This window comes from Terrapene carolina, unplaced genomic scaffold (genome assembly GCF_002925995.2).
Source record: "Terrapene carolina triunguis isolate 2854851 unplaced genomic scaffold, T_m_triunguis-2.0 Scaffold926, whole genome shotgun sequence".
Taxonomy (NCBI): domain Eukaryota; kingdom Metazoa; phylum Chordata; order Testudines; family Emydidae; genus Terrapene; species Terrapene triunguis.
This window is the reverse complement of record NW_020665277.1, coordinates 5886174-5911014: the sequence shown is the minus strand read 5'-3', so window position 1 is coordinate 5911014 and position 24841 is coordinate 5886174. Positions and strand designations below refer to the sequence as shown.

Genomic DNA, 24841 nt, shown 5'->3' with positions numbered 1-24841 from the left:
GACTTAACCACAATTATACAGAACACAGCAAAATCTTATCTATGATCTAACTTAACCAAGACTACACAAATTAGCAAGTAACAGAACACAATGCAACAATTTTTTAAACCTAACTTACAGAGCACAATACAAACAATTCTTTAAACCTAACTTAACCACAGCTATGCAAAATGAAATTACAACTTATCTGGACTAAGAACCTGATTCTAATAGGTGCACCTTACACTCCCTGCCACTTCTTTGATCGGGAGGGGGAGCAGTTCCAGAGGCCAGAGTGGTGTGTGCCCAGGGTACAACCCGGGGGGGGGGAGTTAACTAGTGGTGGCCGCAGCAGTGGGGTGGCTGCAAGCCGACAGCCCAGGATACAGTCCAGGAAGGCACAGCCTAGCAGCAGCACAGGCTTATTTCTAGCAGCAAAGGCGCTGCGGAGCCAGAAACAGATTACAGTTACAGACCAAGGAGTTAGCTTGGGTCTGTCTGCTGGGGAAACAAGGCCAGCAGCTAGGACAGGGGGAGTTTGCAAGAGGGAGTTCTTACCATTCCCCAGGACAGCAGCAAGCACAGAGACAGGAACGGCAGTAGCATCGGAGGATGGAGAGAGGACTCGATTCGCTTACAATAATCAGGAGATCTCCAGGCACAAATTTGTTGTTCGTGGGAGGGGAGTTTAAAAATGGGGGTATGCTCAAAAACAAACGAGAGCAGGGAGAGGGCCCCCCAAAGACCCCTAGCTGATCAGACCAGGTGGCAAAGCAAGGACCTTCTCCGAGGTCTGATCAGAAAATGTCCGGCTTTAAAGGCAAACTCAGGCAGTTTCCCACCAGTACTTTTGATTGGCTCCTCTTGATACAGGGGAGGAGAGAAGGCAGGGAAAGGCTGCAGGTAAGCATAGGCATGCCTGGGCATGTTCTGAGCCACAGGTATGACTCATATGCTTAATTAGTTGGCCACTTCAGGTCTTGCATTTCTGGGCAGCGCCCCCCACACTGAGCCCGGGTCTGAACAAAGGAACCAAACAAAGAAGCAAGAAGCCCCCTCCCTAGGCAGAGCAATGGCTCCAGTTAGTCTGTACAAGCCATTCCTATGAATAGGGCTGTGACTTTAGTTAGCACAATGGCCGGGAGGGGCGGCCACACAGGACAAACAGAAAGGAGAGGGGAAAAAAGGAATGCAGCAGGGGGACAGCTGTAACAGACAGGTGTGTCTTCCAATGCCCTTCACTGCTCTCTGCAAGATTTTTCCTCTGATGGGTTTTGGTTTAAGCAGAGGCTGGGGGGGGAGGGGTGCCTGTCATGAGTCAGGCTGGATACTGCACCCTGGTTCCCCAAGAACACAGAGGTGTCTGGTATCAGGGGTGTGGCAGCATCCTTAGTTCCAGCACCTATGCTCTTGACCAGCCCAAAAAGCGGGGACCGACTTTTCATGAGCCACTGCTGCTGACAGAGAGCCCCCTCCACGAACGGATCACCAACCTTTTGCTCCCGTGCAATCCTAGAATGCTTGGGTTTGTCTTTGTAACTCTCCCGCCTGCATCTACTCCAGACAGTAAACAGCAGTTGTCTCCAGGGGTGTCCCTGGTTATCAGATTGATTGGATCAGTTCTCAGACCTCCCCTCTTCAGGTGCTAGTGTAACCCATGTGCCCAATACGGAGATAATTCTTCAAGAGACCCATTTGGGGGGTAAGAGTGAGTTGTGGCTGGGTCATTGTTGCTAGGCAGATTTAGCACTCCACATCCAGAAGCTTCTGGATTTTGGGTGTGGTAGTTTTGGGTCTGCTCCAATAGGTTCCCTGTTGCTGGGGTCAGACTCCATGAGGGCGAGCAGCCAGGGCAGCTGCTTTGCAAAAGGCCATGTGCCCTGGGTGAGTTGGGAGAAGCGGAGCCCGGAGCAGAAAGCAGGCTCTTTCCCCTAACTCTGAAGCATTTTGCAGCAGGTTAGTGATATTGTTACCCTTCAACAGGGAAGCACGGGCAATGTTAATTATAGCCAGGGGAAATTGGGAGGGAAAATAACTTCTTCTATTTTAATTGTAGGCTTTGAATGTGGTTTTGATTTTAGCCAAACTGTTTTAGTTAAATTGTCTCAGCTAGTGCGATTCACCAACTTTTCTTTAAATGTAGTAATGAGGAAAGAGTCATTTCTATTTTGCTATTCACAGTTCTTGTATTTTCTCGTAACAGGGTTTTTAAAAAATCTACATACTGAACTTAGCGGTTGGTTAATCAGTTACAGTAGCTGGCTAACAAGTGATTTCAGCAGAGGAGGAGGAAGAGTCTTCATGGATTCCAACCGAAGATTCCTACAAGAAAGTGGAGGGAAGATGTTGTTTTAGATTCAGAAGACTGTATAGATTTGGTGATCAAAGACTCCAACTGAGACTCAGGCGAACTCAACCTAAGCTTTTGGGAACTTTGAGTTTCTTCTCATTGTGTTTCTGTGGGGACTGACCTGTTTAGATTTAATTTGTTTTCTTTATTTGTGTATAACCATGAAGATAATGTATGTGGATTATAAGGTAGCCATATTATGTTGTAAACATAAGAACGGCCATACTGGGTCAGACCAAAGGTCCATCTAGCCCAGTATCCTGTCTTCTGACAGTGGCCAATGCCAGGTACTTCAGAGGGAATGAACAGAACAGGTAAAATCATCAAGTGATCCATCTCCTGTTGCCCATTCCCAGCTTCTGGCAACAGAGGCTAGGGACACCATCCCTGCCCATCCTGGCTAATAGCCATTGATGGACATATCCTCCATGAACTTATCTAGTTCCTTTTTGAACCCTGTTATAGTCTTGGCCTTCACAACATCCTCTGGCAAAGAGTTCCAGAGATTGACAGTGCATTGCGTGAAAAAATGCTTTCCTGTATTTGTTTTAAATCTGCTATCTATTAATTTCATTTGGTGGCCCCTTGTTCTTGTATTACGAGAAGGAGTAAATAACACTTCCTTATTTACTTTCTCCACACCACTCATGATTTTATAGACCTCTATCATATCCCCCCTTAGTCGCCTCTTTTCCAAGCTGAAAAGTCCCAGTCTTATTAATCTCTCCTCATACGGAAGCCGTTCCATACCCCTAATCATTTTTGCTAAAAATTAAATGATCTTACTTTATGTTTCTTTATCATAAGATTTTATAAAGTTGTTACTTGATTAAATTCATTGCTTTCATTCCTTTGGGGACTTGAATGTGGGGAGGTTGACCCTGTTCAATCCTTGCTGAAAATCCTTAGAGACTAAATTCTGGGTCTCCGGTTGCTTTTCTATGGGGGTTGGGTGGTTTGGGGGTTTTTGGAGGGCACTGGAGAAGGGCAATTTAGCGAATTCTAGCCCACCCAAAGGTTCCACTGGGTTTCACTGCCAGGAGTCCAGATTTGGAACACAAGGCCCTATGTGTTCCATAACTCTACAGTTGTTTCCCGGACAAACATCTTGCAATAACCATGGCAATCAGCTCGACCATCACTTTCGGCAGAGACCCCACATGAGCTCCTTTGGGGTAACAGCAAGAAAATGGTCGGACACAGATATAATATCCCTGCTAGCACATGCCTGGGCATGTTTGGGCATGTGTAGCCCGCACAGTATCATGGATAGTCGTTCTTTGTCTCAGTTTCCCCACCGGCCAGTGTGAACAACCACTGGACAAACATCCCTTTTTAAACACCCCTTTCCTCTTCGGCACACCCTTGCACATGGTGTGGTGTCAGTAGTAGGTGAAGTGTTAAAGTTTAGGAGTACACATAGTCAGATCCATCTCCTGCCCCTAGGGGAAGTGCTGCTCCTCTTCCATGAAAAGACAACTGACCACTGCCTCTTTATTGTCTTCTATCACCAGACTGCTTCTATATTGTCTTCTATCACGAGACTGCCCTCTCTCACTGCGCTGTCACATCTTATTAAAATACCAGGCCCAGGTTTTCAGGTTCTTTAGTAAGTGAGACAACTCTAGAACTGTTGGACATGGACTAGATCTAATTCCCTATTGAAGTTCACTCAGTTATCCCCTGACATTGTCAAGAGAACTCAACAGTAGATTGCAACATGAAATAGAATCCTTACCTCCATAATCATATTCCTTTCCAAGAAGCAGCTTTTTCATTTTTCTGGTTGTCCCAGTTCCATTACCCAGTGGTGCCAGAGGGAGGTATCGATTTGGGTGGCTTTTCTCTTAGGGAATATTAGGTACAGTCCTGAGACCCTTTTGTCTTACAACCAGGATAATAACATTTCATTACCCCTACACCCAAAATGTAGATGAATTTTAACCAAATTCTCCCACTGGGGGGCAAGGAGTTGGATTATAAACATGCAACTAAGGCTTTCTAACTCTGTCTCTTCCTCCAGTTTCACCAACAGATGGCAGCAGAGAGCTCCTTCCCTAGAGCTCCCACAAGTTGACAACCATATAAATATATTGTTGATTTATTGTTGCTGTGTTTCCCCAAAATAATGCCTTTTTCTCTTAGTAACATTTCCTTGTTTTGTACACAGACCCAGTGCTTGTGATAGGGGAAGTAGTGCCTGTTAAAGGCATCCAGGGAAAGTAGGTGGTGCATTTGCTAATTTTAAGAGGAACCTCTAGATATTGGAACCTGAAAATGTCATCTTTCTGGTGAAAAATCAAAAATTTAGAGCCAAAGCAGTTCCCCCCCCCCAAATGGAAAACTTAGGGCTGAAAACCAAAAATTTAATTTAGAAATGCAACTTCAGTGCTCCATGCCCATTTGCCCATTTTCCCCATGGACCAGTCTCCTTGGCTGGACTACATCTCCTATAATTCATCATGGTTTCCCCTGTTGCTGAGATATCGTGGTGCATCATGGGAGCTACATTGCTGTGACACATCACGGGAGATGTAGTCCAGCAGGGGAGCCCAGCCCAAAGAAGAGAAAAAAATTGATTTTCAGCCAAAATTGCTCAGTTTTTGCAAAAATATTTTGTTTAGATAAACCAAAGTTGCCTTCAAAACCAGTTTTGACAGAATTTTGTTGATATTTCTATGGCTATTGAGAATATTATCATAGTTAATACTAAAAAACTTGTGGCAGGATAGTAAACCTACTGCTTCAGGGCTTACGCTGATCTCTACTAGACACCAGGATGAGACTTGATGCGGGCTGATTAGTGTTGCCCCTCAACCTGAGCCGTTTGCCACTATTTGGGATCTTGCTGCATTGTTTCCCTCCTCCTTGTAGTTGTAACAAGCTTTTATGTACTTGAAAACTGTTATCATGTCCCCTCTCAGTCTTCTCTTCTCCAGACTTAACAAACCCAATTTTTTCAATCTTCCCTCATAGGTCACGTTCTAGACCTTTAATCATTTTTGTTGCTCTTCTCTGGACTTTCTCCAATTTGTCCACATCTTTCCTGAAATGTGGTGCCCAAAACGGAACACAATACTCAAGTTGAGGCTTAATCAGTGCACAGTAGAGTGGAAGAATTACTTCTTGTGTCTTGCTTGCAACACTCCTGCTAATACATCCCAGAATGATGTTTGCTTTTTTTGCAACAGTGTTACACTGTTGACTCATATTTGGCTTGTGGTCCACTCTGACCCCCAGATCCCTTTCCGCAGTACTCCTTCCTAGGCAGTCATTTCCCATTTTGTATGCGTGCAACTGATTGTTCCTTCCTATGTGGAGTACTTTGCATTTGTCCTATTGAATTTTATCCTATTTACTTCAGACCATTTCTCCAGTTTGTCCAGATCATTTTGAATTTTAATCCTATCCTCCAAAGCACTTGCAACCCCTCCCTGCTTCGTACTGTCCACAAACTTTGTAAGTGTACTCTCTATGTCATTGGTGAAGGTATTAAGCCGGATGCAGAACTGATCCCTGCGGGACCCCACTCGATATGTCCTTCCAGCTTGACTGTGAACCACTGATAATTACTCTCTGTTTTCCACCCAGTTATGCACCCACCTTATAGTAGCTCCATTCGTCTGTCTGTCCAGTGGTTGGTCCATCCAGTGGTCCATCCATCCATCCACTGGTCCACCCATCCATATTCAGTGGTTACAATGCTTACAGTCATACATTTTAAGACCAGAAGGGAACCTTCCTTTGTATCCATCCTTTCATCCATACTTATTCACCCATAACAATGATTTATCCTCTCTCCTTCCAGTCCATTGCTTCTGTCTTCTAGAGTTGTTTGAAAAATGGGGTTTTATTCCCCAAAAAAATTTCAAGGAAAATGGGAAAAAATTGTTGAAAATTTCAACTTTTTGGTGACCCCTGTCCCCCCCAAAAAATCCTTCCAAACTGAATTTTTAGAAAATTGCAGACCCACTTCCCTGGACTCCCAGGCTCCATGGCTGCCCACCCAATGAGCTGGAGAGGAGTTAGCTTCCAGGCTGTCAGCTCCTGGGACAGTCTTGGCCTCACCTGTCTGATAGCAGCATGGTTTTTCATGCAGACCCCTTTCCATCATTCTGGTAGAGTAGAGGGGCCTTAAAGTCTCTCTGAGAATCACCCAGAGCAGGGGCCTCTCTGGCTGGTGTGGAACTGGCATAAGAACCTGCGTCAGCCCTGTTCTCAGTCTCCGTCATAGGGGATGGATCAGTGGCATGGCTGGAGAGCATGGAGTTCTAGGTCTTCTCTGCTCCCCAGGGCCTGCAGAGCCGAGACTAAGCTGGAGCAGTCCCAACACTGCTCTAACTCACATTGGGCACATTCTTTGCATTAGGGAATGGAGAGCTTGTGTTTTTAACAGCAGCCACTGCCCCATCCAGCAGGGGCTGGGCAGTGCCATGCATGACCATGGAAGGCAGGGAGGTCATAGGTGGCTTAGGACTGCCTTTGCGCTGGGCACAGGAACAGGGCAACTGAGAACATGGCCCAGGGTCTGAGCTTAGAGCATCTGGAACAGCCATCTACCTCGGTCAATAGGGTGCCAGTGGAGAGCAGGGGGTGCAAAGGCGCTGGCTGGCAGAGGGGGGGGGGCAGTGACCAATAAAAAGGCAGTGGAGCTGCTATCTGGCGCACTGCTAGAGACACGTGAAGACCGATATGATTCAGGAAATAGCCCGAATGTCCAGTCTGGGTGGGTAGCGCTCATTGTGGTGGGTGACATGAGAATGGCATGTTGCAGTGGCTGGCGGGGGTGGACTGGTTGGGACTGGCACAGCCTGGCTGCAGTGGGGTCTGAGCTACCTGGGACTGGCTGCTAGGGGACACATTCTACCTGGGATAAAATACCCTGAAATCCAACACACGGCAGATGGATGGATGTAGGGACCCCTCCACTCCCAGTGCAGCCAGGCCCCCATGATTTCTATTGGGGTTAAATATTGCCAGCACTCCCTGAAGCTCCTGTGGGTGGCAGAGGATTGGAGGATTCTGAGGCCCAATGGAGAGACCCAGTGCCGTTTATTTGCATAAGACACTACCCACAATGCATTGCCAACTCTTGGCTAGGGAGCTGAGTGGGAACCAAGGAATTTGGATGCCAAATGGGGATGCCTAAGTGCTGCTCATTTGCATGTACTCTACCCATAATGCTTTGCCTACTCACAGCTAGGGAGCTCAGGGGAACCAAGAGAAATGAATTCAGTTGCCAAATTGGGGTGCCTGCCAGGTGATGCTCATTTGAATATACCATGACCCACAATGCTCTGGTGCCACCCAGCAAGTGCACTGGGAGCCTTGGACCATGCTGGAGATTGGGAAGAAAGCCTTGGTTGTACAGAGAAGGTGGGGAGAGGGTGTAGAGGTTTTGCTGGGAATGGAGCTGTAGCATCCGGCGAGTCCGGTGGTGGGTAGACAATAGAGGCACATGAAGAAGGTGCTGGTTAGGCTAACAGGGCACTCGGTAGTTGAGTAGTTGGTGCCCACCAGAGGCAAAGGGGTGGTGTGGACAATCTGAGGCCCTTGTCAAATTTCTGATCCTTTGAGCCTTGTTGTTGGGTACTCCACAGTGAGAAGAACATAAGAGCTGACACACTAGGTCAGACCATGGTCTCATCCAGTATCCTGTCTCCAACTGTGGCCCGTACCAGAGCTCAGGGCGAGTGTACAGAGCAGGGCAGTTAGATCGATCCCCTTCTGGCAGGCAGAGGTTTCGGTTCCCCCTGAACCGGGGGTTGTGTCCTGACCACTGTGGCTAACAGCCATGGATGGATCTATCCTTCATGAAATTATCCAGCTCTTCTTTGAACCCAGAGTGAGACCCTGGCAAAGACCCTGCTGGGGAGGGAGGGGGGCAGGTGTGTGGCCTCCATACCCAGAATGGCACAGGTAGGCTGACACCAGGATCAATTGCTTCTGACTGAGGAAGTGCATGTTAGTGCTGGATGAGGGAGCAGGGCAGGCGGCCCCCCCAGGGACAGATCTCGGGGAGGAAGCTAAATACCCCAGCTGCATCAGGGTGGAAGCGGAGGCAGCCACGGGAGAGGGGGACACTTTGATGTTGTCTCCTGATGCTGCTAGAGAAAGACACTCCCCCTTTCTGAGATTCCCTATACCGGCTCCCTCTGCAGCCAGAGCCCATTGTCAAGGAGTCTTTGGACACTGCCGGATTAATTAGCTCTCTGCCCTCCATTTCCCAATAGTCCCAGAGGCCTCAGCTGGGACATGGGCCATCCTCAGCCTTTGGGACGGGCCTCCTAGCCAGGTGACAGCATGAAGCTCAGTCCATCACCACCCCAAGCGGCTCCAGGAACCTGACCGGACTCGGCAGGGTAAGGACGTAATTTCAACCCCTGTGCTTAGCCAGCAAATCCTGCTTCAGCGTCCCATAGAGCCCGGGACCTGGAATTGGGAAGCCCAGAATGTGTGTGTGTGGGGGGGAGATGCTCAGCATGCTCATTTGCATATGTATTTACCCAGAATGCACCAGTTTCATGGCAGTGTCCTAGTTTGGGGCAGGGGGGCAATGACTTAGTAGAGATTCCCCCGGTCCCCCCGTCTTTCTTCTCCCTGGGCTTTGCTGGCTGTGATTGGGACGGGTGGGGGCTCTCTCCTCACTGCTGCTCCATCCAGCGCCAGGTTTTACCCTCCATGGCTGCACTGTGATGTTTAATATAAGCCTCTCCCCAGTCTTTGTGGGTGGTAGGAAAATGCCCGAAGCCTCAGCGTAGAGGGAACTGGGACTAGGTCAGAGCTGGCTTGTTTCAATACAACAGCAGCAGCATTACTGGCGAAGTGGTGTCAGAAGATCTGGACGCTCAGCCCCTGACCAGCAGTGGGTACGCTCCGAAATTTTCTAGCTGGAGCAGAACAATGATCTCTAGGGTCTGATAACTTGACTCAGTCCGTAGCTGCAGCCCGGATGCTTCTGTAACCCTGGCTTACTCCATGTAGCACTTTGTCCTCTGCTAGCAACTGCACCACGGAGATACTTCTGAGTCTGCTGGAGCCTTGGGGAGCAGAGATGGGTCCTTGGGCTCAGGTCTTTGGATCCTGGGTTTGATCCCCATGATGACAACCCATCCAGGGGGGAAGGACTACCTAACCACTGGCCCACCCTCCTTCCCTGCAAGGGCGAACGTACTATGGGTTCCTGTGAGTGAAGCCCACTGGGTCCCACATAGCCAGTACGGGGTTGCTCTCTGTGGTGCATTCCCCAGCTCTCACCCTGGCGTGACTAATGGCTCCCCTGTTAGCTTTCTGGGATCCTCTGTTCAGGGCCGGCTCTGGCTTTTTTGCCGCCCCAAGCAACAACAACAAAAAAACCACCTGCGGGGCGGCCGGAGTGGCAGAGCAAAAAAACCCGTGCAGGGCGGCCGGAGCGCGGGTGCCGGGGGACTCCCGGCGCCGCAGACGTACCCCGGGCAATGGGGGGGGAGGGGGAAGGAGCAGGGGGAGAGAAAGAAGGGGGGCGGCCAGGGCTTCCTTCAGCGGGACACTCGCCACACGGCCCCTCCTGCCGTGCCGCCTGCCGGGAGGGCTCCGCGCCCCTCCGGTCAGCGGGGAGGGAAGGACGCGGGCTGCCCTGCCGGGCTTGCTACAGACCTGGCACTGGCTGGGGCAGACGGAGTGCACAGCCCACTCCCAGCAGGGCGCTCCCCTCCTCCGCACCGCCGCCCCCTACAGGGCGGCCGGAGCGGCGACCCAAAAAGAAAAAAAACCTGCGGGGTGGCCGAAGCGGCGAAGCAACAAAAAAAAAACACACACCAAAAAAAGGATTTGAGGGAAGCCGCCCCTTAGAATCTGCCGTCCCAAGCACGAGCTTGCTCAGCTGGTGCCTGGAGCCGGCCCTGCCTCTGTTGATCTCAAAGAGCTGCACCGACTGACATGGTGACGGGAGGGGGGCCCCAGCATCTGCCAGCCTGTCTGGCCCGGTCTCCAACAGCGGCTGATGCAGGACTCCTCCCCGCTCGGCTTGGGTGCTGAAGCACGAGGCTGGAGACTCATTGACCCCGTGCCACAGTCAGCTGCCCCCACCGGAGAAGAGGCGGCCAGGGATAGCGATTTCCTTGAGAACTGATTTATCGCTGTGGTTTATTGGACCTATGCCATGGCTCACTACCTCAGGCCAGTCAATCCTGCAGCATCTCCCTCCGTTCCCTTTGCCCAGCTCTCCCGGGCACTTAGCCACCCCCCGAGAACTTGGGTGCCTCCCAGATCCCTTGTGCAGGAGAACAGTTATCCCCATTGGGCAGAGGAGGCAGTGAAGCCCAGAGAGATGGTGGGCACACCTACGTTTGAGCTGGGCGGGGTGAGTCACACCCGGGCTAGCTCTGCTCATGCTAGTGCCTAAAGATAGCAGCGTGTGCCCAGTGGCTTGGTCAGACGCTCCAAGTACAATCCAACCCTCCCCCTAGGTGTATAACTCGGGCCGCTAGCCCATGCGGCCACAGACACGCAACTATTTCTAGACACTAGCTCGAGCAGGTGCAGCTACTCAAAGTGGGACTCACACCTCCTGGCTCAAAGGCGGACGTACCCTGAGTGACACGGGCAGGACGGGTACTGGAACCAGGCTAGTGGTCTAACCACTGGGCCATCCTCCTTCTCTACAAGGTGAGATGTACCATCCGCTCTTGTAGGGGAACCCCACTGGGTTTCCCCCTAGCCCGTTCAGGGCTGCTCCCTACAGTGCAGTGCGTTCCCCAGCTCTCGCCCGAGCATGGCTGATCTGTCTCCCCCATGGGGTTACTGGGACCCTCTGCTGGGGTCAATGAGCTGCATTGACTGTCATGGTGATTTATACCAGCCCAGGGTCTGTCAGTGAGATTGGGAACTGGGGCGTCCGGCCTGCAGATGTGCCTTGTGCTGCCCGGAGATGGGGGTAGTAATGGGGAGGCAGGTAACTTTGTCCTGGCTGCTGGGACACCGTGCCCCTGCTTACCTGTGTCCTCAGTGATGGGAATGGGCACAACCCCAACCACACGGCTCCCCCATAGGGCTGGTGGGGAGACAGGCCAAGGCTGGCTCTTGTTGTGGGTACCTGGGTGCCCTGAGAGGAACTAAACCTGCCAGGGATGGTCCCTCCTGGCAGCCGGGGTTCCTGTGTATGTGTGCACATGCATGAGAGTGTGTATATGTGTATGCGTGTGTACATGTGCATGTCTGTGTATCCACGTGTGCATATACACCTATAGGTGTATATTCATATGTGTTCCACGCCTGTTCCCATGACTCCCTTCCAAGGGGACGGTTGGTTGTGTCCTGTCCTCTCTCCTCAGCAGGCCTGGAGGGGAGGGATCCGGGCAGAGAGCTGGATGAACCCAGGCATCTGGGACCCTGTCTCTTCCCACAGGGATCAGGGGTACTGTGCCAACTGCCATCCTGCCCCGATCTGTGTGCGACAGCTGTGGGCACCCCTCCCCACCGAATGCCATGGAGCTCTGCCTTGCAAACACTCCCTGCCCTCGTCTGGGCACCGGACTGTTGGATCCACTGGCCAGTGTACCCTGCAGACAGGACCTGACTCTGATCTCCAGTGTGAACCCACTGACTTCCCCGGAGTCACTCCTGATTCTCACCAGGGTGCGTGAGAGCAGGGTCAGGCCCAGGGCGTGCAATGGCCCTGGGGCTGCAATAGGTACTAGGCAGCAGCTTCATTGCTGCTCTTCAATCTAGGGGGGGCAAAGACACCTCCCCAGCCTCCAGGATGTGGGGGGATACAAGCAACCTGGCCATTCCGATCAGGATCCAGGGCTTGGAGACAAGGGGGGGGGGGGCAATCCATCAGAAGGAACCACCCTTCTGGTCTGAACCCACCTGCAACAAAGGGCCCCATCACTGCCCTCAGGAGTGGGGCTGGCTGATTTCCATAAACTCCCAGATCTGGGGTGCTTGCTTCAGGCTAGCTAGCTCAATACACCCCATCTATCCATCCATCCATGACAGCAGTGCTTGGGTGCGGCTGATCTGGAGTTCGGGTTTCCATTCTAACCCCACATTTCCAGATAGTCCCTGCGGGCTGTGATCATTCCATTTGCAGTGAGCATGATTGTTTTAGGAGCGCGGGAGCCCCCGCAGAATGCCGCGAGGGTGAAGCGACGCACTGATTCCTTCCCGCGTTGCAAGCGGAATCTGCGCTCCGCTAACTCACACATGGAAGAAGCTGGGCCGCTCTTGAGTTCTGCTGGCCTTGTAGCCCCGCCCTGGGATGGTAAAAACCAAGTCAAGGAGAAAGGTCAGGAAATATCACAATGATGGGCTCCACATTTTCAAAGTGACTTGTGATTTTTTGGGTGCCCAGCCTGGGACAGCACAAACGGGGGGTGATTTTAACAAAGTCCTGAGTACTCAGGCCCAGATCCTCAAAGGTATTCAGCCCTCATTCCCATTGAACTCAATGGAAGTTAGGTTAGGGTGACCAGATGTCCCGATTTTATAGGGACAGTCCCGATATTTGGGGCTTTTTTTTTATATATGGACTCCTATTACCCCCCACCTCCTGTCCTAATTTTTCACACTTGCTATCTGGTCACCCTAAGTTAGGTGCCTTTGAGGATCTGACCCCACCTTCTTAAAAAAACAGGCTCCTTTAAGAGAGGTCCATTTGGGTCCCAAAACCAACAGCTGCTTTTGACACTCTTAGCCGTGGAAGTTTAAAGTTGCCCTATGAGCGGAGATGATGCCATTGGGCTCACACAGCAGCGTAGGGATGAGGCCCTAGGTCTGCAGGCTCCCAGCCCCGTGCTGTATCCAGGCCGCATTGCTCAGGGTACCCTGATCCCTGTGCCTAAGCACTAGGAGTCGGAGTGTGGTGCACAGCGAGAGCCGATAGACGCAGGGAGACACACGTCCCCTTGTGTAACTCTTGGTTCTGTGGTTTCCCAGCAGGTGAGATGCATCTGGGCCACGGCAACCAGTCCTTCACCGCCGAGTTCGTCTTCCGCCCCTTTTCGTCCGTGCCTACGACACAGCAGCTCCTCTTCGTGCTCTTCCTCCTGCTCTACCTGACCATCATCATCAGCAACGCCTCCATCCTCTGGGTGGTCTGCACCGACCACACCCTCCACTCCCCCATGTACTTCTTTCTGGGCAGCCTCTCGGGGCTGGAGGTGTGCTACACCACTGTGGTAGTGCCCCAGATGCTGGTCAGCGTCTGGGATGCCCACACCACCATCCCTGTAGCCAGCTGCGGGGCCCAGATGTTCTTCTTTGTGGCACTCGGCAGTGCTGACTGCTTCCTGCTGGCAGTCATGGCCTACGACCGGTACGTGGCCATCCGGCACCCGCTGCGCTACGCCCTCATCATGACACGACAGCTCTGCCGGCGGCTGGTGGTGGCCTCACTGTTCCTCGGGGGGCTGCTCTCACTGGAGCTGACGGCCCTGGTCTTTGCCCTGCCCTTCTGCAGTCGCCGGATCAACCACTTCCTGTGCGATGTGCCGCCCGTGCTGCGTCTGGCCTGCGGCGACACGCGCCTCCATCAGACTGTGCTGTTCAGCGTGGGCGTGGCTGTGCTGGCCATCCCCTTCCTCCTGATTTGCCTCTCCTACGCCCTCATCACGGCTGCCGTGCTGCGCATCCGCTCGGCCGAGGGCCGGCGCCGCGCCTTCCACACCTGCTCCTCCCACCTGACGGTGGTGCTGCTGCAGTACGGCTGCTGCGGCCTGGTCTACCTGCGCCCCAAGGCCGACTCAACAGAGGACGAGGACCGACAGGTCGCTTTGATCTACACCTTTGTCACGCCACTGCTCAACCCCCTCATCTACAGCCTGAGGAACAAGGACGTCAAGCAGGCCCTGAGCAGAGCCGTGAGGCGGGCATTGGCATCCCATCCTCAGTGAGGGGCCGGACGGCCATGTCTCTGCAACCAGTCCCTGCCCCCCACACCATGGGCAGACCCAGGCCATGCCTGCCAGCCCCATCCCTGCCTCCCCTGGCCCTCTGCAATGGGGAGACCCAGGTTCCACTCTTAGGCCTGGTCACTCCATGCAGCAGAAGCCACCTGTTTCTATGCCACAGGCAGGAGGCAGGGATGCCCGATTTGGGAGTGGAACATACAGGCTCTGAAATGCAGCCCTGGTTGCTGCAGGGCATGAGGTATAAACCTGCAGAGGACAAGAGAAATCAGAAGAGCAGGGTGAAAACTAGTGTCAGGCTGTGGCTGCTATAAGGCGCTCTCTGCCGCCATCTCTTGGTGAACTGGAGGAAAAGGCACAATGCCTGACCTCATTTGCATGTTTGTTACCGGCCCTTCCAATGTGAACAACATTTTGGTCATTCTGATTAAAATACAATTAACTTTGGGGGATAAGGATATGAAATGTTTTCATCCTGACTGGGTGATAAAAAGGCAATGGGACTGTATTTAGTGTGCGCTGAGTGGAGAGTCACCCTAACCAAAATCTCCATCTGGCACCCCTGGGAAATGGAAGTGGGGGTACGGTTGGTTTTTTTGTTTGGTTTGTTGAGCGAGTGCATGTATGTATGCCAACAAGCATGGAAGGATTCTGTCTAATCCTCATCTTAGCTCTTTAACTTGCTCTCCGATAGAAGTGAGTGAATAGGGGAAGGGGTGTAGGTTAGGATCCTGAGAAGATAGCGCTGACAGATAGCCCTCTGTAGCAAGGTGCGCCTATTCGGTGCCACTCAAGTTATAACGGCAATAGCTGTGTTTGGCGCTTCAGGCTGCAGATCTGGCATAGAGGCTACAGGTGGTGGTGTGGTGTGAGGTGATACAAAGCTAGCATTGCAGATAGAAGAGGGGGCATGACAGAGGCAGAGGCAAAGCATCTCTTCATAGAAGTCAAGCACCACGCCCCCGCCCCCGGGGGCTGGGGATGGACCGGTCTGAGTGCACGCTGGGCTGGACTGCGCTAACCATGGACTGGAGGGGAAGGGGAGAAAGGGGTGTGGGAAAGGGACATTTGTCCATCAGACAGGCACACTGGCCTGTGGGGAAACTGAGGCAAAGGACGACTGCCCATGATATTGTGTTTTACTTACTATTCACATAAATATACAGTTGATTTGTTGTGTTTTCCCAAATGAATGCTGTGTTCCTTTCCCCCTTAATAACGTTTCCTTGTTTCTATACACAGACTCATTGCTCGTGAGAGGGGAACTGTTGCCTGTTAAGGGCTCCTAGGGAAGGGTTTTCCCAGGCTTCTTATGGGTGCTCGAGCTGGTGTATTGGTTGATTTTAAGGGGAACCCTTAGATATTTGTACCTGGCCCTTTCTGCTGCTGACAACACCTGGCTGAAGGGTCACAATACACCAGAACTAAGCGATCATTGATTTTCCTGTTCTTGACGACTCTTACTGGACTGGTTGTATGGGAAGGGGGAATAAAAAAAGGGGCAGGCCAAGAATCCTCCTAGAGTCAGCTCCAGATAGCGATGCCAGGGAATTGCTTCAGCCTGGAGAAGAAATTATTGGTTATGTGGTTAATAAAATATGTGACAAATGATTCTCCTCTCTCTGGCATCATGTGTTACTAGAACCTATGATTAAGGTGTCTGGGTTGTTAAAAGTGGCAACTAATATTGGGTCCCTACATGTCTGGGTGCCCAACCTGAGTGGTATTGGCCTGATTTTCAGAGGGGCCGAGCACCTGCAGCTCCCAGGGACAGTGACTAGTTTTACAGGTGCTCAGCTTCGCTGAAAAGCCCTTTTCAAGTTGGGCACCAGCCATGGAGGCACCCAAAGTTAGTGGCTAATAAATAAGAATAATGGGCGGGGGGGGGTCAAAAAATTGGAATTTCCATCCTGTGGGAGAATCCAATATTTTGTTCATTGTTTTCATCCCAAAGTGGGATGAAATGCGAACACATTAAAACTTTTCACGCAACAAAAACTACCAAAAACGTTGATTCAGAAATGTTCTGGGTTGACATTGATCTCTCCAGCTGAAGGAAAAGGCTGGAAGCGCTGCCCCAGAGCGGGGAGCCAGGAAATCTTGGGATGCCCAGCGTTGGGCAGTCTGCTCCATAACAAATAACCCATCACAGACACACACACACACACAGAGGCAGGCACCTCATTCACCTGAAATGATACGGATATTGCCCAGTCTGTCCTGTCGAGACACTATTCATTTACACAAAACTTTGTGGAGGGGAGTTAAAGTTGTGGCTGCCTTCCAGAGCATTGGTTAATAAGCATTTACGTGGGCAATAAATATTTGAGAATGGGCTTTTCAATCTAGCAGCTAAAGGTCTAACACGATCCAGTGGCTGGAAGCTGAAGCCAGACAAATTCAGACTGGAAATATGGTGCAACATTTTAAGTGAGGATAGTGAACCAAGGGTTGTGGTGGATTTTCCATCACTGGCAATTTTTAAATCAAGATTGAAAGTTTTTCTTGTGCTTGTTCAACCAGGAATTAAGTCAAGGAAGTTCTCTAGTCTGTGTTATGCAGAAGGTCAGATCACAATGGTCTCTTCTGGTCACTTAATCTATGAATCTTTTAGTCTCCTCTCATAAAATAGGCTCTCCATTATCCTGCTCATCGCGGTAGCCCTTCCCTGCACCTATTCCAGTTTGAATTCTGGCCATATGATCTATGTGAGACTTCTGTACCCCAGACTCAGCCGCTGGAAAATCTCCCCTGAGAAAATGCTCAGTCATGATGCCCCATCTACACTTTAAAGGAACACTAGTGTTACAACAACAACAAAAAACCCAAACCACAAATGTAAGAAAACCAGGAAATGCAGTCAAAGCAATGCTTCCTGCAGGCCAGTACGAGCTGCTAGGGCCTTCTCTTCATGGGCCCAAAAAAGTGCTTTTCAAATGTGCTAGCTCAAAGGAGTTCCCCTAGCACACGGGCTGATGTGTGTAGCCATGTTAGCTGGCCATTTTATAGCCTAGAAGGGAGCTAGGCATCAAAGGAAAGGCCCTCTTGGGTCTTTGAGTCCTGTCCCCTGCTCTCACAGGAAGCCCCGTCATATAGGCCTGTTCATAAATGTATCAAACTCTACCTTAAAACTAGTTAGGTTGTTTGTCCCTGCTAGTCTTCCTGGGAGGCTGCTCCAGAATTTCCCTCCTCTGATGGTTCAGAACAGACTTCCAAATTCCAGCCTGAAGTTACTCAAGGCCAGTTTCATCGCCATGTGTTCTTGTGCCAACCCTATCCTTTAGCTTAAACAGCTCTTCTCCCTCCCTGGTGTATGTAGAGAGAGCAATCGGATCCCCTCTCAGCTGCCGGTTTGCTAGGCTGTCAGGGACCCACAGCGGAGCCCAGACACAGCTCATTGCCCTCAGCTGATTCATCGAACACACCTGGCCCTCTGACTGGCCAATGACGGCAGTAGGTACAGGCATGGATCTCTGGCTGCTCAGTGGCATTCCACACCTGCAGCTGTGTTTCTGGTCCTGTAGTTCATGCCTGGTTTCCTTCCCCACCGCTCTGGGATCCTTGCTTCCACTCCTACTCCTGCTACAGCTGATACTCTGGCTCCAATCCCGGGCTCCTGATTCCTGGCTCTTGGCTCCAGCTCACTCCCTGGGCTCCGTAAAGTGGCTCCTGATTTGGACTCTGGTCACCTCTGCTCCAACCACTAGGCCAGCCTCCTGCCCTGACCATTAGGCAAGACCACCCATGTCCTGGTCCTTCACACAGGCTTAACCAACAAGCCAAGTACCTTTAGTCACCTCTCATATGTCAGCCTATCTCCTAATGAGCCTTTTCAGTCAAGTCAAGATAATGCCAACTAGTTAGAACCACACTCTTTTGGTCCATCAAAGTAGGGCCTAAAGAGACCTGGATGACAACTCGGCTTGGCGTGTGTCAGACTCTTAAGCCTGGTCAATTTTCAGTGACTGATCAGGAGGAAGATTGTAGTGGAGAGGACAAGGATGATGTTGGGGTAGAGCTGCGTGTGTGGGCGAGGGACAGGACTGAAGTAGCACAAGGTGCTACAGGGAAAGGGGACTGCGAGGAACCGGCAGAGCCGTGAGGGGTGTTGCAGGCTAGGAGCTGTCGCTGGACTTGTTGTGGGGCTGCACTAGCAGCGGGAATGGAGGTGCATCATCAGAGCTGCGTGTGGGGAGCTGACCCTGCACCTAGTGGAGTTACTTCCCTCCCACTCATGATGGCCCCTTTGTCTCTGCTGGGCACAGCCCTTGTCTGTGTCTCACCTGCCATTTTGCCAAGTTTGTGTCTCTCAGATCAGACCTGTCGTCTCTCCCTAACGAGCCCCTTTGCCACCTAAACCATTTCCCAGTGGCAAAGGGAACATTTGCCACGGGGCTCAGAGGGATATCTTAGAATGGGCCCAGTGGTAGGTGCGGGGAAAGCAGCGATGAAATTCCACAAGAGAAAAGCCAAATTGACCATCCCAGGGCAACCTACTTCCCACCTTTCTCTCACCTGCCCCGGCCTCTCCAAGGGTTTGCACAGGAAATGCCCCAGGGCTCCCAAGGACTCAGCACTGATGCCCTCACAGATGTGACATCGCCTTCTCCATCCTTTTATTTCACTTGTAGCTCAGTGGTTTGCATGTAGGCTAGGGCACGGAGAATGGGTTGCTCAGGAGACCGAGGCAGGATCTCTTGCGCTCTAAGTCACTGGTTTTAACCTGGCCCAAGGCTGGATAACTCCAGGTGTGGGAGAACGGGATCCATAGTGTCTCACCTCCATCATTATTTGTGTTCTGCTGTTGCCCAGGAACCCCAGACGCAGAGCAGGCCCCCACTGCGCTAGGTGCTGTACAAACACAGAACAAAAAGACACCCCAGAGATTTTACAATCCACCAAACTCGATTGAGGGTGAGGGGCTGGTGCGGGGAGGGAGGGGATGTGGAGCCTTTCACCTCCGGGGGCCTCAGTTCCACATCAGAGGGATGAGCTCTGGGGCACTTGAAACAACTCCAGTCAAAGTGCCGGCTGATGAGGCTAGAATGTCCCGGGGGGGCGGGGGGGGGGGGCGTTGGCATGAACTGCACCTTTTCCCCAGCTCTGGAGAGAGGGTTAGTTCAGCCACTGGGCCTTTTTAACCAGCCCATTGACATTGGAGTGACAGACAGGCCTTCCCCAGCATCCATCTGAGTCTCATGGAATGTAGATGGGAGAACAAGTCCCCCCAAAGGGGAGCCTGGCACAAGATTCACTCCAGGGGCTGAGACCACGTAGGCTCCAGGGAGCCAGGTCCTCCAATCCTCTCCTATTCTCAGCGCAGCTCCTCCTGACAGCTCAGAGGGGAGGAGCCCTTGGTCTTGCCTGGCAGATAAGTACCCCTCCCTGCTGGGCAGCTCCAGTTTTCCCCACCATCTCCACTTGCTGAGCTCCGGGCTGAGCCACCTGACCCGGTCCCCCTGACTCCCGTGTCCTCTCCTGGGGGCTGAGATCCAACGGAGACTCCCGTCTGGGCAGGCTGGACCGCTCAGAAGAAGCCACCCATCTAGGTAAGGCAGGTACCTTCAGAGTCCTGGCTGTGCAGATTTATCCCCTCTGGCTTGAAGGACACTGTTCCCTCCTTGCCACCCTTCCCTCCTCAGGAGGTGGTGAATGCTGGGAAGGCCATGCAGGGGGTGGGCAGAGGGTATTGGTGGAAGGCTGTGGGGCTATTAATTGTTCCTCTTTGTGCCTCAGTTTCCCCATCTTACAGAGAGGGATAATGATACTGGCCTACTTTGTGGAGCACTTTGAGCTCTCCTGATGAAAAGGGCTACAAAAGACCCAGGGATTGTTATTATCGGGGATCCTGTTGCCAATTTAGCTATTTTAAAATGTGACTCTGGATGGAGTTCCGCAGATCCGTCTGCGTGCTCAAGGTCCGACAAACCACGCCACACAACATTGAAAGGTGCCTCGGTAGGCACAGGAACTCGCCTATAAACACATGGGCCTTTTCTCTGCCACTGTGTTTGCAATCCAGTTACACCTCACCAGCGCGGCTGTCAATGGTTAGACGTCAGGGGATGCGCTATATGCCATTCCCTCACCACCACTCCCCCCCCCCCCCCAGTTGCCAACTTAGTGAGTTTTGTCACGAGATTTAGAGACTTTTTGGTTTCCCTAGCGAGGAAATAAGCGTCAAAGCGACCAGTGACAAATCTAGTGACTTTCACTGCCAATTACAGTGGTATTCAGAGAAAGAAGTCGCCAATTTGTATAGTCACAAAATCATTCACAAGCAGCTCGATAGTGTTAATAAAATCCATTCCGCGCTCTTCTTACTGCACTCTTTTGCATACCAAGTCAATGTCATTCCAGCTCACTTGGGCATGGCCCCCGAAGGAAGTGCATTCCAGGGTTTCTTGGGCTTAGAGGCTGTGAATGAGAGGCTGGGTTTGACTAGAGCTCCGGGTGGCAGAATAAATGCTTAGCATAGAACAGGCTCAGTTTTGATTCCTTGGTGGCGGGGAGGGGGTGAAAAGCCAGATTTAACGGGGAGGGGAGGCTGGAAGAGGGAAGGATCCAACACTAAGGGGAAAGGTCATGATCTTCTGCTGAATAAAAACGATTAGTGACCAGGGCAGGCACCACTCCCTGGGCGAGGCAGATGCAGGAAAAAACATTTGTCCACAGATCTTTGAGCCTTTGCCCATTGAAATATTACCTGATCAAAATCCCTCTCCCAGGAGTGGGAAGCTGGCTTGTCTAGCTCAGCAATTCCTTGGGCCTCTGCTGAACCTGCCCTTGGTACTAGCTTCTGAGTTTATTTTGTTATCATTGACCAGCTCTGTTGGTGTCTCTCAGCTGGTAGGGGGCTGGCAGGGGGTTTCTGGCTGTCTTGGCTACACGGGGCAGGGCTGGGGTCCCCCTATTTCTTACCCTGGCATTTGGCTGCCCCTCCAGTCCACCCTTCGGAGCTCTGCTGTCTGGGGGCGCAGCTCAGATTCCCTTAGCCCCTGCGGGGTTGAGCTGTGCTGGGCAGATGTTGCCTTGAGAAAAGGCTCCTTTGGAATTCTTTCCGTGCTGCCCAAGAGGGGCAGTTTGGTCTCTCCAGCCATAGAACAGGTGACTCTTTGTGCCGATCAAATCCCACCAGAGGGTCACTCCTCCCCTAGATCCTAAGGCTCAGGTCCCAGCCAACGAAACCCCCGAACCGTACCTGGGATCACTAAGGGCTTTGCTGCAATTGTTGACTCTGAATTCTCTGAACTTCCCTTCAATTCTCTCCGTCAGCCCGTGTGCGCATTTTGTCTGCTTGGGGTTTAGTTGTTTGGGGAGGAAGGCGGTTGGGGGGGGCGGGGAATGGAACAGGAATCTGCACATTTCTAGACCGCGCCAGCTAGCCTGGTAGCAAACATTCAGAGGAGTGAGATGCAAAGGGACTTTGCTTCTCCGTGAGATTCATTCAGGGGGAAACCGGAGAAAGAGACTAGCCCTTTACATAAAGGAGAGGGGGGGGATTAAAATTTAAAAAATGAAGAACGTTAAAAATAGGGGGAAGAAAGACAAGGAAAGACAATCCACAGAAAAAAGAAGGAGAGGAAGAGAGCAAAAGGCTGGGCAGTTTGGTGCCGTGGAAATGGCGACCCCGTAAAGCGGCGTTTGATTCCTTGCACTGGTTCCCCCAGCCTTCTCTTATCTTGCCTGAAATCGTCTTGTGTAACCAGGACAGCCAGAAACCCCCTGCCAGCCCCCTCCCAGCTGAGAGACACCAACAGAGCCAGTCAATGATAGCTTCATAATCTCAGCTGCCAGGACTATCCAGCCGGAGAGGGAGCACCCATCATTGTGCTGCTTTCTGTTCAGCAGCTGCGAGTGTCCTCTCGCCCGGGCAGGGATATAGAAATTCACTTTCGAATTCGGTGGGAAGTTTGTTCACTGACAATTTTGACATTTTTTGAATGCTTAAATAGCGACATCTAGCGACTTTTCAGGGTTTCTCTGGTGACTTCCTGCTCTGTGGAGTTGGCACATGGGATATTTGCATGGTGCAGTTGTCGCACTGCAAATGGCTTCATGATGCAGCGGCTCCCAGGTATCATGGTGCCTGAAGTTAATCAGATTTTACTGCTACAGGCCCTGATGTAGCTAAACGTCCGTTTTCAGGACAGCACCCTGGCACATATTTAACTTTAAGCCGGGTGCAACTTTCAATGGAGTCAATGGGCCCCAGGCCTGCCCTACACTCAGATGTAACTATTGTGGCCATGATCCTGTCATTCCAGACACCAAATATTCCCCACATGGCTCCCAAATCAACATAGTGCCAAGGACTCCAGCTGAGGGGCTGGCCCATGGGTCCCACTGGCTCCTGGGTAGCACTGAAAGCTCCATTAGTATGGGTACCTTCTCTCCCAATTTATCAGCATCTCACATTGTGTGCCGACCAACCCTTCCATCCCATCTCCGCCTGTATATCCTCAGGGATTCTCATCCATTGCATGGCAGGTGCTATAATCCACAGCCCGGGTTGGCTTCCTCCTCTCCGAACTCAGAGACCATTTTGAGAACACAGGTCGAAACCTCTCTAGGCCCCAGCTCCACCTCTGTGAGTGGGGATAACGATACCTGCTCCCTTCCTTCTGAGGAGTCCGGTGCCTCCGCTCTGTGAAGAGCAGAGAATAACTAAGACCGCTCAGGGGAAAAGAAGAGCTAGAAGATCCTCAGTGCTAATACAGGTGTGATCCTCTAAGCAGGGGGGGGCATTTTTAGGGAGTATTTCTGGCCCACAGATGCCTGAAACGTTTGAAAGAGAGACCAGAGTCCAATTCTGATCCAGTTCAGGGGACTCCGAGTGAGTAGCTAATTTAGCAAGGCCTCCCAGGCTGCCCAAATTGAGCTGAGGCATGAATGATGTGTGTGTGTGTGTGTGTGTGTGTGCTGAGGTGCGAATGATGCCTGGTGTGTGTGTGTGTGAACCTCATGAGAGATAGTGACACCAGCCTTCATGCGTCCTCTTTTTAAACAGCTGAATTGGAGAGCCCATGTCTTCTGAACCGGCGAGGTCTCCCAGGCTGGAAGAGGAGAGGTGGGAGGAGATTTGTGGGATTTGAGGAGAGCTATGAGACGCAATGGGGTAAAGGAGTGGGATTGGGTGCCTTGAGGCATCTGGCCCCATGGGTGGCGTCTTACCCATCTCACAATGTTGCTCATTGTCTCCCAGCAGAGCATGAGACAGCGGGACCAATGCCCCCAGGGAACCGCACAGTGGTGATGGAGTTTGTATTCCTGGCCTTTCCCACTCATCCAGATCTTCAGACCCTGCTCTTCATGGGCATCATCCTGGTCTTCACAGCCACTGTGACAGGGAACCTGCTCATCCTGGTGGCGATCCGGGGGGATGCCCGTCTGCACACCCCCATGTACTTCTTCCTGGAGGCCCTGTCCATCATCGAGCTTGGCTACGCTGCAGCCATCTTCCCACAGATGCTGGTGAATGCCCTGCAGGAGAGGAAGAGAATCAGCTTTGGGGCCTGTGGGGCCCAGATGTTCTTCTTCCTTGGTCTGGGCAGCTCAGATTGCTTCCTGCTGGTGGCCATGGCCTATGACCGGTACGTGGCCATCTGCCACCCACTGCACTACACACTCATTATGACGCGGCGGCTCTGCCTGTGGCTGGTGGCCGCTTCGCTGGCCCTTGGAGGACTGCTTTCTCTGCAGATCACAGTGCTGATCTTCCGCCTGCCCTTTTATGGCTCCAGTGGGGTCAACCATTTCCTCTGCGACGTCAACCAGGTGCTGAAGCTGGCCAGGACCGACACCCACTTCGAGGAGATCGCCCAGTTCATTGCCAGTGTCCTGATAGTCATCCTCCCCTTCCTCCTGATCTGTGTCTCCTACGTCTACATTATCACCACCATCCTGCGCATCCGCTCGGCTGAGGGCCGGCGCCAGGCCTTCCACACCTGCTCCTCCCACCTCATGGTGGTGCTGCTACAGTACGGCTGCCTCAGCCTGGTCTACTTGCACCCGAAGGGCAGCTGGTCGGATGAACTGGACCGGTTGATCTCACTGGGATACACATTTGGAAGCCCCATCTTCAACCCTTTGATATACAGCCTGAGAAACAAGGAGCTCAAGGAGGCCATTGCAAAAGTCTTCAGGAGACGAACAGGGTAACAGCTTTGCAGAGGATACAGGTCAGCGTGGGAAATGACATCTTGGATCTCCCACAGTGAGTAGCTGCCCTTAGTCCACCTCACTGAGTATCCTGCCTCCTGCAGACCAGTAGCCCAGCCCACTTCCTGCTTCACTGGACCAGGTTAACGATCCATCCAGTCTGGGATCTGGACAGATGCTTCAGAGGAAAGCAAAAATCAATCCAAGCTACAGAATAATGCATCTGGACTCATCTAGATTTGTGTACTGTAGGTGACAGGGTGGGATTTTTTTCTCAGCCCCATAGGCTAACTCATTTCGGCTGTGGAGAATACAAATTGGAACCCTTTGAATTTTCATCCTGGCTGGATTCACAGCAGATGCTAGTCGTAAGATTCTGCTGACGCTTAACTAAGTTACTTCACTGTGTTAGGTGGATTCTCTCTGAGAGAGACTTGGATGTCTCCAGTGAAAATTCTTTTAG

At 51.8% G+C, this 24841-nt stretch overlaps 2 protein-coding genes across 2 annotated transcripts; both read left to right on the top strand.

Moving 5' to 3' along the window:
- Positions 1-12406: 12406 nt before the first annotated feature.
- LOC112114548 (olfactory receptor 10Q1-like) lies at positions 12407-14202 on the top strand. The gene is made up of 2 exons (XM_024211327.2): positions 12407-12596; positions 13250-14202. Exons 1-2 carry the CDS (start codon positions 12407-12409, stop codon positions 14200-14202), a joined length of 1143 nt encoding a protein of 380 aa, XP_024067095.2.
- Positions 14203-23469: 9267 nt separating this feature from the next.
- LOC112114550 (olfactory receptor 10Q1-like) lies at positions 23470-24378 on the top strand. Its single transcript, XM_024211328.1, has one exon. It carries the CDS (start codon positions 23473-23475, stop codon positions 24376-24378), a length of 906 nt encoding a protein of 301 aa, XP_024067096.1. The 5' UTR covers positions 23470-23472.
- Positions 24379-24841: the final 463 nt, after the last annotated feature.